Source organism: Dendronephthya gigantea, unplaced genomic scaffold (genome assembly GCF_004324835.1).
Source record: "Dendronephthya gigantea isolate DGI-Jeju-01 unplaced genomic scaffold, DenGig_1.0 000029F, whole genome shotgun sequence".
In the NCBI taxonomy this organism is placed as follows: Eukaryota; Metazoa; Cnidaria; class Anthozoa; order Malacalcyonacea; family Nephtheidae; genus Dendronephthya; species Dendronephthya gigantea.
The window spans coordinates 883080-898315 of record NW_021163039.1 but is presented as its reverse complement, the minus strand read 5'-3'; the positions used below and the strand labels follow the sequence as shown (position 1 = coordinate 898315).

At 36.1% G+C, this 15236-nt stretch overlaps 2 protein-coding genes across 2 annotated transcripts; both read left to right on the top strand.

The window, feature by feature from the left end:
* Window positions 1-3287: 3287 nt before the first annotated feature.
* Window positions 3288-5858, top strand: LOC114524105 (probable serine/threonine-protein kinase DDB_G0281745). The gene is made up of 2 exons (XM_028545222.1): window positions 3288-3978; window positions 5653-5858. The coding sequence occupies exons 1-2, from the start codon at window positions 3337-3339 to the stop codon at window positions 5845-5847; spliced, it is 837 nt and encodes a 278-aa protein (XP_028401023.1). The 5' UTR covers window positions 3288-3336; the 3' UTR covers window positions 5848-5858.
* Window positions 5859-6592: 734 nt separating this feature from the next.
* Window positions 6593-10006, top strand: LOC114523928 (tyrosine-protein kinase transmembrane receptor Ror-like). The gene is made up of 5 exons (XM_028544991.1): window positions 6593-6624; window positions 6766-6921; window positions 7642-8415; window positions 8822-9101; window positions 9551-10006. Exons 1-5 carry the CDS (start codon window positions 6593-6595, stop codon window positions 9929-9931), a joined length of 1623 nt encoding a protein of 540 aa, XP_028400792.1. The 3' UTR covers window positions 9932-10006.
* The last annotated feature ends 5230 nt before the right edge of the window (window positions 10007-15236 follow it).

Here is a 15236-nt window from a genome sequence, read left to right as displayed (position 1 = left end):
ATCGCATTTCCAAGTATTTGTCACATATATTGTGTTCGTAGTGTAATCATGGTTGACCTGGACGTGATTTATTTCAACAGCGATTTCTATTAAATTTATGGTAAAGCCGATTCGTATATTCTCAGCGAGTCAGGTACGTGCACATTCATCGTGATTAATATACTGCTGTTGTTATTTTATCTCTATCAGACAAGGAATGTCGGTACTGAGGTATTGCTACATGTATCGACATTAGCCTTGTTACCAAATTTCAACTCTTCCCCGGAATACTAGACTTTTTCAGAATTAAAATAGCGTTATATTGCAGCTAAATATGGACAAAAAACCCCACTAAAAATACAGATAAAATTTATACGGATAAAATGAATCATTTCGGATCTGAAGTTTCGTTTGCATATAGTTATAGTCTGATAGATTTGCAACTTCAATTTCGTATATCTTTCCTACTCGCCAAAGCAGCGCAATTCGCGTCGAGTAGCAATGTCTGCGATGATGTAGTACAATCACGCACGACATATATTTATTCCTGCCTCACATATACTGTATAGATCAAGATCAATGATTAAACTAGCAGTATACTGCTTCTCTCATTCAAAATTCTTGAAATCGAAAGTAACTGCCATATCAGTTCAATACCAGGAATTGTAATCGCTGAGGTCTATATATATCTGGAGTATTATGCAGCGTAAAGTGAAACCAAATCAAGTGGGCGTCATTTGCAAAGTGAAAGCTGCTATATTTATATATACAAATGCAGTTATCCTCAAAATAATACGTTTTTCTAATTTTTGGAAGAATGTTTTTGGGAACACATTAATCATCGTGTTATTATATTTACTTTATTCGATAAGCATTGTTAATAAATGGATTTAAATAAGCTTTACGTTTGTATATTTCGGGAAAAAAGGAAACTAATTGCGTTTTAAATACAGTTAAGCCCCGTACAGACGGGCAAGTTTTCTTTGCCAAGTTTTATTTGCTCGTGTGTACGCGAAAAAAATGACAAGTTTTCCTTGATAGGGAGCCTTGTTCAAAAGCTAGTCATACCAGCTTTTCAAGTAGGAAACTGCGCAACAATATCTTCGAGGCAATTGCGCGGTTTTTGAAAGTTTTATCATTTCTGTTTGTTTTGAGATTCCATCGTATACTCATTTTATCATATTGTCGTAAATATACTGAGCATATATATTATCGTAAAACTTGTCAAGGAAAACTTATCAAGGAAAACTTGGCAAGGAAAACTTACCCGTCTGTACGGGGCTTTAGTATTAAAAACGGCAATTAATCTTTCGTTTAAATAGATACATGAAACTGTCTGGAAATGGCCTCGTCAAGAAGCAATGGTTCTAATGAACATGGTCGCGGAGTATCAATATGGCGTCGAATTTCCAGATTGTTTTCGCCACTGACGTCAGTTGCTTTGAATCAAAGAGCTCATACCACTTCAAAGGTATCTTAATCTAAGATGGTATATTCGTTTTTAGCCAATTTATACCCAGTTCTTTTAAACGTTTGGCGAACTGACGTTTTGTTTTGTACCATTTGATACTCTGTGCATTTCATCCATTTGCTCGCAACGCGATGCTAGGATATGTCGAAAAGAGTTCGCTATATAAGATGCTGTATATTTGCATGGTTCTTGAAACGTGAGAAATAACAATAGGTCTGCATCATTCATCTAGAAAACTGAGGAAGAAGACAGACAAAAGCTGAAGAGCGAACAAGAAACAATTAAAGGTAAAAATGATAATTTTTGCTACTGTGAAAAAATCATCGGTAATCAGATGTTGAAAATATTAACAAAACATGAAGACATTGTCTTACACAATCAGCGGACTTGCATCGAGCCGGAAAACTATGTTCATGATGGAGGGGACCACCAAAATTTGTTTTCGTTCCGATTTCCAAATTATGTTGAAACATGTACCAAATGTTGCAATACCAGAATATAAAATATGTACCTTAGGGCTATCAATTTATGTTTCGGTCAATAATACGTTATTTGCATTCTTCTCTTCCGCTTTATGATATAGAAGAAGATCTCATCGACGTTGATATAACAGATGAAGGGCAGAGTGAGGAGCTTCATCTGGATTTAGAAATATTTGAAGATGCAAATGACGAGATGAATGAGCCAGAACAGGAATGGAAACCAGCTGAACCGGAGATACAGGAGGTGAAGGATGAGACTAGTGACCATCGTGTCCGGGAGAATATTGATGTTACAACGAGCATGCAGTATTTGAAAGATCAAGGAATGCAAATAAGAAATAAAACTCGCGAACTTCGACAGGAGAATGCCAAGAAGGATAACAGAATTTTTCAGCTTGAAGAAGAAAGTAGGACCAAAGATGTGAAGATTCAGCAACTTCAAAACGAGCAAGTTAACATGAAGAACGAAATACTGCAGATTAAACAAGGCAATTGCGACGAAAAACCAAAGAAATTCACGAACTGCAGGAAGGAAAGACCAATCAATCTAACGTTATTAAACAACTTCGACAACAAATTGCACAACTTCAACAAACAATCAACGGAAACGAAAATAAGATTAGGCAAATCCAAAACGAAAACACTATGAAAAATAACGAGCTTCTGCAACTTCGTGAAGAAAACAGTAACAAGAATAATACAAACGAGCAACTTCGAAAAGAAAACAACCACAAAAATGACGACATTGAGAGACTTTTTGAAGAAAACAACGACAAAAATAACGAAATTGACAATTTGCGACAACAAAACAAAGATAAAGATGAAGAAATAGGGCAACTTCACGAGGAGAAGAACTTTGCAAAAAACAAAAATAAACATCTTTGTCAAGAAAATAGTATGAAGACTAATGTAATTGGAGGACTTGAACAGAAAATTAACATAAAAAATAACGAACTTGAGCGGCTTCATGAAGAACTTAACAACAGAAATACCGAATTAGAGTATCTTCGCCAAGAGAACAACACCAAAAATAATGAAATTGAACAACTTCGCGAGGAGAAGAAATTTGAGATAGAAGAAATTAAACAACTTCGAGAAGAAAACAAGAACAAAAATGACGAAATGGAACAACTTCGTCAAGAAAACAACAACAAAAATGACGTAATTATGCAACTTCGTCAAGGAATTAACATTAATAACAATCAAATTAAAAAACATCAACAGAAAATCAAGATCAAAAATGACGAAAATGAACAACTTCGACAAGAAAACAACAACAAAAACGACGAAATTGAGCGTCTTCGTGAAGAAAACAACAACAAAAATGACGAAAATGAGCAACTTCGACAAGAAAACAACAACAAAAATGACGAAATTGAGCAACTTCGTCAAGAAATTACCGACATGAATAGCGAAATTCAGCAACTACAGCAGGAACATCAACAACCTCAGGAAAATACTACGTCCACTTTCATGACAGAATATGGAACGGTAAAAATTTCAAATGACGATTTGCTTGGAAAAGGTGCTTGGGGAGCAGTTTACAAGGGAGACTTCTATGGTACGACAGTAGCGGTGAAAAAATTTCACGAAATAATCATATCTGATTATAACAAGCATATTCTTCAACGTGAAATAGATATTGCTTCGCAGTGCCGCCATCCGAATTTACTACAGTTTATATGCGCGACAAAAAACGTTCAAGATCAACTTTTAATCGTAACAGAACTGATGGACACCGCTCTACGTACGTTACTTGAGCAACGAGTCAGAAAAAAGTCTAGTTTTGAGTACCAGGAGATCAAAATTGTTTCCAAAGACGTTGCCCTTGGACTCAATTACCTTCACTCGCAAAAGCCAAGCCCAATCATCCATCGTGATGTGAGCAGTGCTAACGTGTTGCTAACGGTTGAAAACGGTGCAGTAAGACGAGCAAAAATGTCCGATTTTGGGTCAGCCAATTTCATGCAAGTTTGCAACACACCGAATCCAGGAGCGGCCCTTTACTCCGCACCAGAAGCCAGGCGAGCACACCATGACCCCAAGGTAACATAAGTTCTGTTTATATGATAGCTGGGGCGGGAAGTTTACCCGGACTGTACGATGCTCGGAATTCCAGGAGCATGTATATGTATTTCTATAATGTGTATTTCTATGTATTTCTACTTCGCATTCCCAGTTTCGACAAGTGGGATCCCAATTTAAACGGGATGTTTTCTGCCAAAGTGAATGCTCCATCCTGCCTAATGCCACATATTATGCTGACATGCGTAACGTTTATATATAAAGGTTGCTTTGATAACCAAGGGACCGCGGAGCGTTTTTCGTATTGCTGGGGCTCGGCACCGCGCGCCTGCTAGGAGAGTCCGGGAAAATTTTGAAATATACATAGGCCTCTGAAATCGCCGCAAAAGCCTCTCAAAGGATTATTGGAAAATAATACATACTATGTAAAGTTTCCAGCATGTTTGGCGCTCATATACAAACATTAAACAATATAACCATGCTTTAGTTATGATGTGAAATATTTTGACATGGATAACTACGCTGTTTTATTGGTCAAATGCTTGTCCTATGTAAAGTTTCCAGCATGTTTGGTACTCATATTCAAACATTAAACAATATAACCAAGCTTTGGTTATGATGTCAAATATTTTCATATGGATAACCACACTAAATGCTTGTCCTATGTAAAGTTTCCAGCATGTTTGGCGCTCATATACAAACATTAAACAATATAACCATGCTTTGGTTATGATGTCAAATATTTTGACATGGATAACCATGCTGTTTTAATGGTCAAATGTTTGTCCTATGTAAAGTTTCCAGCATGTTTGGCGCTCATATACAAACATTAAATAGTATAACCATGCTTTGGTTATGATGTCAAATATTTTGACATGGATAACCACGCTGTTTTATTGGTCAAATTCTTGTCCTATGTAGAGTTTCCAGCATGTTTGGTGCTCATATACAAACATTAAACAATATAACCATGCCTTGGTTATGATGTCAAATATTTTGATATATGGATAACCACGCTGTTTTAATGGTCAAATGCTTGTCCTATGTAAAGTTTCCAGCATGTTTGGCGCTCATATACAAACATTAAATAGTATAACCATGCTTTGGTTATGATGTCAAATATTTTGACATGGATAACCACGCGGTTTTATTGGTCAAATTCTTGTCCTATGTAAAGTTTCCAGCATATTTGGTGCTAATATACAACTAGTAAACAATATAACCATGCTTAGGTTATGATGTCAAATATTTTGACACACGCTGTTTTAATGGTCAAATGCTTGTCCAACGTAGAGCTGGTTTCCAGCATGTTTGGCGCTTGTATTGCTTGTAAATTTTAGCTTGTAAATTTGAGCTAACTAAAAAATATTCAATTTAAAGACTAATTACGGAAAAATTATTGGTGGGGCTAAAGCCCAGCGAGCCACCCTGCTCCGTGGTTCCTGTAACCGTCTCGCTTGTTTGAACACGAAGCGACAAACATGACATTCTGGCTACAAAATAGATTAAAAATAGCTAAACAGCCCTTAAACAAAAAAATAATTACAATTCCCCGAGGATGATTATGTTTAACGCACCCTTGGCCTTGGGATTAATTATAGTCCTGTAACTTTTATACTGAATAACCGACTTCAAAAGAGTTTTCAGTTTTGATACACTGTGTATCAGTATAATTTATCTTATTTCTTTAAACAGATCGACGTTTTTAGCTACGGTATACTAGTGTGTGAGATGTGCATTTGTGAGCTGCCAAATCAAGCGAAGAGAAAAGAACAATTTGGAAGAATTTCAAATGCTAATATCAAAGCTTTAGTTGAAGCTTGTACGAGGAGAGATTCTAAAACAAGGCCGGCAATGGAGGATGCAATTGACTTTTGGCGGTGTATGTAGTGCAAAAATTGTACTGAGATATGTTATACGAAGTTAATAAATTTGGGTTATAAAGCGTTTAGTGTTCTTTATATTCTTATAAAGACTTACCTTACAATGTGCACAGCCACGAGGGTTAACATTAATTTTGTCGAAAGTCGTTCAAACAAAACACACTTGACATAATTTAATCTTTACTATAGGCTATAGCCTATAGCATGTTGAAATCCTCTTTAAACTGGCTCCAAGATCGTACATTGCTTTCTTTTACCAAGTTATTAAATAATTTATCGTCTAAAGTAGAAGCCATTTGCAAATTGTAAACACTAAATTTCCCGCGTGACATACCGGAAGTACATGCATCGTATCCCGGATGTAATGATGCAATTCAACCGTAAAATATCACAAGGTAGCTGGAGCATAATTTTGCAAACCCCAGAACCAACGTAACGCCACGATCTTAATATCTTGGTGAAAAATTTTTGAGTACTAGATTTATTTGCTGATTGCAATCTGTGTTGAAATTAACTTCGTTTCGAGTTAATTTCTGGGCAGCTATTTTCCTGTTAAAATAAATAAAAAAATTCTACTCGAATACAAGTTCGATGACAAAATTAAATATATATATTTTACAACTGCCCAATTGAAGTATATCAAAAAAACGCGAAGTCCGAGAAAGCCACACTCATACGACAAGGGGGAATTTCGTTTAAAACCAATCAACAAGTTTGTTTACACTTTCAGACATCTCAATAACCTAATCAGAATGCATAAATTTAGACAACTTCCAGTGAAAAGGTACATTATTTGCTATTTTACATGAAGTATTAAAAATGTAGGCATTCTGATTGGCTTTGCCTGAAAAATGTAAACAAATATAAGTCGATTAGTTTAAAACGAAATTGTTCACTCCTTGTTCACTCACATACACTTTTTTAGAACATTTCCACAAAATGGAAAAACGTGGGAGATAACAAAAGGCAACGTGAATAAAGCAATTGATTCCAGATTCAAAGAATTGCTTATTCAGTGGGAAAATGACCATCAAGTGTACTTTGAAATTCACAAGCAGCTTCTTTACGAATTTCGTACAAGGTTTGGCACACTGTGTGTATATCTAAAACGTGATGGTGCAGGAATATTTTCTTCCCACGTTCTAAATAGTTCTAGCTGAAGATATATTCTTTGCTATAGAACTCCTTATGAATCACTTACCAGTTATCATACCATTTAACAACGTGTCTCGCAGTGAAACTGTATATAAGTACGTTGTTTTACAACTGGGGCTGGTATAACTAAGAAATACACGACTCTGATTGCCTAATTCTGTACTTAACTTAAGTTATGCAACTGGCCCTTGCACGAATTGAATGACTGTCATCCATAATTATATCCTTTATCGTAATAATTCATTTAATTAAAGCCTGGTTCACATATGCCTGGGGTAAGCCTGTGACGCACCGCAGGAAAATTGTGCATCCATAATAATTCTCCACCGCCGGTAGCTCGGCGTCACCCCCAACAACAAGCCATTCGATCCTGTCATGTGCTAAATTTAGATAAGGCACAAGTGTATTGTGGGAAAGACTTCTACAGGCACACCGGCGGTGTGTCGGAAGCGTGTTCACATAAATAAAAATAATAAAAATGTGCTACGTACACCGCCGCTTTGCCGCCGACCTGCCTGGAAAGTTGAACTCGAGTCAACTCTCCCGGCATACCGCCGGCAACTCTTGTGCCTGCCTGAGACACCGGCGATAAACCGGCGCTGAGTGTTCTCATATGCCTTAAGAGCACCGCAGACATACTTCGCAGGCATGCCACAGTCATATGTGAACCAGGCTTAAGGTTGAATCTTTTGGAAGAGGAGCTTCAAGGTGTTGACAAAGCGATGCATAGTATGGAAAGACAAGCTGATTATGCAAAGAATAGAAGAAAATTTTCGACAAAAACCAAAGTTATCTTCGGTGCAACGAGCCCTCTTTGGATTCCGTTTGGTGTGGCGGGTTTGGTGATTGGTATGCCTGTTTTAGGAGCAATGGCAGTAAAACGTAAAGTTGATGATAACAAGAAGTTGGATAATTACAAAAAAAATCCCCGTGACTACCTGGAAAAAAGATCACGAAAATACCTTGAGCGACTCTCAAAGGAACACGTGTTAGCATATGCCCAACGACAGATGGAGAACACCAAAAATGTGTTGTCAAAATATGGAGATCAAATTCCCATCCTGATAGAGGCAGGTCGAAAACTGGTGAAGCATTTATCTAATGAGACTCGAACACAGGATGAAGTATTGAGACTTTATGCCCCAATTGAAAAGAAAATTGTTGAGATGATAAACAAGATCACACCCTTGGGAATTGAGCTATGTCCTGAAACAGTGAATACAAATGATCTTGAATGGAAGGAAGAGAAGGAATCATGTTTCGGAGAAGGAGAGTTTTCCAAAGTTTACAAAGGGAAGTTGAAGAATGCTGGCGGAGCAAAATTACAGAATTCAGAAATAAACGTGGCAGTTAAAGTGTTCAAGCAACCATTTGATGATCTAAATACTAGATTCTTTCTGGATGAAGAAGTGAAAATCAGGTATATATGTATATTTGTGTATTAAATATTTTCAAGTGTCAGTGTGTAAATCTTCAATTACATTGAACAATAACAGAACTTGAATTATGTAAATTGTTCAAACAAAACTCTATTAAAGGAGTACAATTTATTATAGAGAAAGATTGAGGACACCTGTCTAGCTGACATAGTCTACGTAATTGTTGTCTTACAGGCAGAGAAAAAATGGTAAAAAAGCTGGCTGGCTTTCCGTACCATCGATTGATTTTCAACTCAACTCATTACGCAAATTTTAGCTCATTTCATTTCGAAATCTCCTGAGAAAGCCACTGGAAAGAGAGACATCAAGATATTTTAGCCAGGGTACTACCACATTTGATGAGAAGGTAATCAAACAACATATATGACATTTTCTTTTTTTTACTAGGGATCTGGAACATAAAAACGTTCTCAAGTATTTCGGAGCAGCCAGAGTTAGTACTCCTCATGAAAGTAACAAGTACAAATTTATATTCGTGATCAAAGCTTGCCAACAAAACCTGCGAAATGTCATTTTCGGAAATGCAACTTTTGCACCTGCGAAATCTAAAAACTCCAATCAAGCAATTGACAAGTTCAAGAAATGGGCAATGGAGATACCGGATGGTTTAAACTACATTCACGAACGAGGACTTACACACCGTCATCTGAAGCTTGAAAATATTTTGGTTGGTACTATGTAGATACATCTTTAACTGCTTGGATTTGCATTTTGACTTAGTAATACTTGGCTAACGATGACTAAAAAGTTGGAATGATGAAACATTTGCATTTGCATGCTATAACGCGAAAACTTCTAAGTATAACTTTTTTAAAGTAATTTACTGCATTATAATAACCTAATCAATGTCCAGCCAAGACATTAAAAAAGTAAAAAAAAATCCTAATGAGCAAGCAGTGTTTTTTAATTCCAAAGTTAATAGTTCTTTTATGAATAATATATTGTATTTTCAAGCTTCCTTGCTTTTTCGGAGTTCGAGTTTTAAAAAATAACTTCATAACTATACATGACATATTTGTCTGGTTGCTGTAACTTAGCTGTGTATATAGCTAGCTACATGAAATATCGGCCAACCATCTTTAAAAATTTTCAAAGTATTAATCTGTTGATTTACAGGAAGATGAGGACGGGACGGTGATAATATCTGATATTGGAATTGTGGGTCAACATCTGGAAACAGAGAGAAGCATAACTTATCTTGCACCTGAGGTATTTGAAGATCAGATGAATTGTACAAAAGAAGCAGATATTTACAGCTACGGCATCATGTTGTGGGAAATGTGGTATGGAAAACAGGCGTTTACAGAACTAATGCCCATTGAAATAGTTGAATTCCGAAAAGAGCTAGCTGATGGGCATCGCCCAAAGACAGGCTTCACGACGATCAGCATTCCAGCAATACATGCTGTCATGGTGAAGTGCTGGGCGACTAAAGTTGAAGAACGGTATTCCGCAAAAGAATGCTGCAGGGTATTTCAGGATATCATAGAAGGCTGAGTCAGCAAGAAAACAATTCGCACGACTAACTATAATTTTAACTTTCCAAATGGGGATAACACATAATGCATTCAACTGAGCGACTTTTAAACTGCAAATACTGGGAAAACAATAAAACTATAGAAATAAAGTAAGCTATAATATAGTCTAGGTGGCTAATAGCAAAATATTTTAAAAACCGTGACGTACGTAGCACTATCCAGCTTTCGTAGAACATTTACATTAATCAGGCGTAGTTTGAAGTATTTAGTAATCTAGCAGCCCTGCATGGTATAGTGGTATATTTATAGAATTTTTGCACGCGGACATTGGATATCTTCTTAAAGTCTGCACTATAAGCTTACTTAATCGGACATATATAGTTGTCATTATAAAAGTCATACAATTCAACATATAATAACGAAGAAACAGATCATAGACATTAACAACTAGGGCGGGCGGGTAAATTAGAAGAAAATGTAATATAATCGCTATCCCGGTGTCCCAAACCATAGATATTCGAATATCGCATGGATCGGCATCTTGTAGTATTTTGTATACTTCAGTAATCTTAAATCCAGAAACAAATACATTGCACTATGCACAACTTACTGAGATAGTTATATATGCGCAAGACTTCTGTATATGAGCATATAATTCCCATAACAGCTCGTGCAATATTTGTTGCCGGTTCTGTTCAATGCCTCTCTCTTCTGTTCAACGACACCGCAGAAATTGGTTTGCATAATTGCATAATTGCATTCATATTTGTATTCTTACAGGCTTCAAATTAGGTGAGCGAAAAGTGTTATAAATGCTCAACAAAATATAACTTGCACAAGAGATTTGAAGCTTGCAAACGGCAAAAACAAAGCGTCTGAACTAATACCCTTGTGCCTGTATAATACCTTATTTCAAAGCTGTCAGATCTTTTTGATGAGCTTTTAAAATATTTCAGAGCACGTATTCAGATAAAATTTGAACTTGTTTTTCAGTAGTATTTTCTAAAATTTGATAGGCAATTTCAGGGATGTCCTCTATAATATCTATGCCTAAACTAAATGTCTATTCTATATGCCACCATTCATAGGCTTTCATTTTATGCCTGTTAAGATACCCTACAGTATAAAATGTCATTAATCATAAGCCTCAATACCTCTCATATAGTAATACATTTTTTATTTAGCATAGAAAACTATAAAGCTATAGAATACAATAAAATTTTTTTTAATGCAGGCAAAACAATTTCATAACAAATTTCATAAATGTCATGAAAACTTTAGTAAAACATTTAGTGTCTGCCGATGTTCAGCTGAGGCGAGGAGATGCATGCAGGTATTATAACAATAAATAAATAATCTTTATAAAAAATGGCATCGCTTGGTTTAATACATGGAATTCATATAAACGGCGTCCAGCCGGGCAATTATGCAATTATATTAAACTGTTTATCAAAATCTTATTTCAGTCTATAGTTTTATTAGAGCTATGTAATGAAATCTGTGTATTTGTTGATCTAATTTATTGGAAAACGAACTAGGAGCCAACAGATGTGATTAGTCCGTAAGTACATCCACAATGAAGCATGTTATATATTTGTTAAATTTAATGTTGTATGCATGAGATACTGTTCTACCGATCAACAAAATGTAGTTCGAGGTGTAGTTGGCACGCAGTTCATTTGATTTATACCAGGAGTAGGTCGCCCTCTTCACATGCAAACTTTACTAAGAAACTACTAATTACACACTCAGTAAAGTTTCCAGACATTCGGTAATGATTGGGAGCGATATATGTCTATTTGACTGCGTATATACATTTATTCATACAGATTATCAGGAGCATGATATATACATTTCCTTTGTTTATTATACTGGATGATCCGTCCTTACTGTATATATTAATCAAGCTACTGTGTTTGTTACAGGTAATGTTACTGCATGCGTGAGAACTGATGTATCCGTTTTAACAATAACTCGAATGTAGGTTCGAACTAGACTGATCTAAATGGAAATTAAAAATGACGTTAGTCGAAGCCTTAATTATATCATCATTCAGCATCGCTTTAGGAAATTCGGCATCGTTTTTTCTCACTTCGGATCTAGAGTTTGTCTTCCATAAACATTGCATTCTTATAGTTTCTGGGTGGTTAGGATAAAGAAATAATGCTTAGTATTTATAAATATACGTCGCATTGCGAGTTTGGCTAATATTTAAGAATGTTCGACATGCTTCACCGCAGCGGTAATAAAACACATTTTAAGAGACTTGAGCTAGCTTCTGATAGACAGACCATTATAATAATTCCTTATTATGATTATTCATCATGATTTTAACGTTTTTGCTTTGGTTTATGTAATAACGTCTAAATTCCTTGAATTTAAAGAAATTGATTTAACTATTTTAAAGTTATTGAAATACAATAATTTTGTGTGCGGGGGAGGGTTTAGTTGAGAATATCCGCTGCACCCTTATATCTGCTGCTTAGGATCATATATTGCTTGAACAATTTGTGCACGTTCGTTAGGGTTTCTTTTTGACGGGCAATCATATCTATCCGTAGCAAGAGGTAGGAATTCTTTCTATATCGTGGGTATTCACTTAGATTTTTCACTATGAACTAGATCGTAACATATATTCTAATAAAGCACGCGTTTACACATTGCGATTTTCCCGCTACGATTCGTAATTAGCCACATGTATTCGAGTTGGCCCTCTTGAAGTAACAGGGTTTTAAAATTTGAAATGCCATCGATTTGTAATACATCGATCAATAGTAATTTCGTCAATAATAAAAAGAAGCGTGTATGACAAATCGCAATGTGTAAACGTTGCTTTTGGGCAATTATTATTTCTTTTTCAACAAAATATAAAGCACGACGATTAAACGTCTTTCTTAAAATTGACTCATTCAATCTAACAGGTCCTTCTTTTTCTTATCTGAAATATTTTGTCTTTGCTGAAGGAATCAAAGATTTTATTTTGTTCGTTTGGTATGTACCATAGAGTAGCATCGAAATGGCAGCAAAACGTTTTTCTATAGAAGAATTGAATTTCTTTAAATTCGCATCAATCGTTTACGATGAATTTCCAAAAATGTTACGTTCGACATTTATCACACTGTGGGACACTAAGATTGCACCATTGCCAGGTTACCTAAAGTGGGACGACACACCCCTAGTGCGAAACCTTCTCTTGGCAAGCGAAGGAGGTTCAACGGACGTGCCAATCAATAAATCGTTCGAGGAATGGGATTGTACAGCTCTCTTCAAAGCTACCATCTACTCCAAAAGTTTTAATACCTCGACGACGACGACGACAATGACCACCATAAAACGTCCCACAATTAAGACGCTGAGTGACCAATTTATAAAAGGAAAAAGTCCCACTTCTTTTCACCTGTCGCTTACCAGTGCAACTGGGAACCAGGATGAAACGATAACTTTAGCAATCGACCAAGTTCGACTTCTTAGAAACACCTTATGCCACATGCCAAAGTCTACAATAGCAAAAGCTGATTTTGATAAATATGTTCAACTTGCAAAGGATGCTTTTGCTGCGGTTGGATTCCCAACATATAAGATTGACGAAATTGGTGAACTAAAGGAGGAAGACTTCCCAACTATGAAAGTCGATGAGTTGAATAAGAAGAGTAGAGATGATCTGCAGGAGATCAACAAGTTTCTTCAAGATGCATTAAACGAAATGATAAAAAAGCAGGAAGACAACGAGCTTTTCCAAAAGGAGGTTTTGCAAAAAATGGATATGCTTTTAGGTATATAGTTATAACATAAATATCAGAAAATAGGAAATAATTTAAGTTTAAGATTCAATAGTCCCATTAGCATGCTCTGGCTCATTAACATGAGATCAATGTATCAGCTACATACCACACATTTAATTGTTTAGTCCTTGGTTTTGTAGAATGCGTTGGAAAGACGCAACAAAAAGGCTATTATGAAAAATACACTACTCTATATTTGTAAGAGAATGTCTTCAAAAAGTCTTATTAGAGACCATGAGATCCACAGAAGCTCGACGGCGCGCGACGTCTATTTCAACTTTTGTTTGACAAGGAAAGCTACGCGAGGAAAGCAAGAATGTTTATCACTAGTGGATTTAGTAGAATGTAGAATAAGCGATTTGATAAGAAACTAGATTTTCTAGACGTGTATAGGATTAAGTTGAGAAAGGACATTCAGCCGAGAAAAGTGGTCTTGAAGGTTGTTTTTAATCTCTAAAATTCTCGGCTTGGTGTTGTTTTCGCTTTAGTAGGTTCAGAGAGCTAAGTTGCCGGGGAGGTAAGGACGGTGACTGCCGTTAGGGTAACTTAATTGACGTAGCTAACCTCGCGTCACAGATATATATATATATATATATATATATATATATATATATATAACATTCACGTTGCTAAGGGGCTGTTTACATGAGCCCGGTTGCCCGAGATTCAACGAAGCGTGAGATGATTTTGAGGTATTAAGGGTATTTGAGCAGATAACATGATCCTGGCAGTCGTATAATCACCACAACAATAGCATGTGCTTATTTGGTGTCATAAAGACTTTTTTCAATATCTCAAAGTCCTCTCACGCGTCGTTGAATCTCAGGTAACCGTGCTCATGTAAACAGCCCCTAAGAAAACGCAATTATGCTGTAAGTTTAACGTTGTTTCAATAACAGTAGCGTTATTAAATTAATTATATATATACTTCTTGGACCAAGTTGATTATACTCTTTGGATCACTCTTTTAATTTTGTTTTATACAGAAAATCCCTTTGTACTGAAGGCGCGCGCGTCGTCGAGCTGTCGCTTCGAAGATCTTAAGGTCTCTATTGTTTCGCGACAGCTAGCGTTTAAAACACTCAGAACCAGTCTACCTAAAGTCGTGCGTTATTCTGGGATGTTTTAGCGGAATCTCTTTTAAGAGATTTTTAGAGCTTTAAAAAGCTCTAAATTCAGCTTTATATACAGAGCATTTCGCTATAATAAACGTTTTAAAATACCAAATGATGGTAATGTCAGTACGCAACTGACGACCATTCTAATTCCTTCTTATCCATTCGCACATTAAACGCAAACAACATTTATATATAAATAACTAACTAATTTTGCATTCAACTTTTCCAAAATTTTACATAAACATCACTTTCCTCTAATTTTCCCCCCATGCAGAATGGTGTGCAATTAAAGAAAAAAAGATCGATGATTTTTGGTCATCAGATGAAATGAGCCGTGAAGGAGGTAAGGTCGTTATCTCTACTGACTCTGACGAAGTTGAAGGGAATAAAAATGAGGTTTTCGATGATTTTCAATCTGGGAGGC

Bases quoted from the DNA above. Each gene is read 5' to 3' on its own strand.
- LOC114524105 (XM_028545222.1), top strand. From the start codon at position 3,337: ATGAATAGCGAAATTCAGCAACTACAGCAGGAACATCAACAACCTCAG. The intron at 3,979-5,652 runs GTAACATAAGTT...TTCTTTAAACAG, and splicing joins GAGCACACCATGACCCCAAG to ATCGACGTTTTTAGCTACGG.
- LOC114523928 (XM_028544991.1), top strand. From the start codon at position 6,593: ATGCATAAATTTAGACAACTTCCAGTGAAAAG. The intron at 6,922-7,641 runs GTTTGGCACACT...CATACTTCGCAG, and splicing joins CTTTACGAATTTCGTACAAG to GCATGCCACAGTCATATGTG. The intron at 8,416-8,821 runs GTATATATGTAT...TTTTTTTACTAG, and splicing joins GATGAAGAAGTGAAAATCAG to GGATCTGGAACATAAAAACG.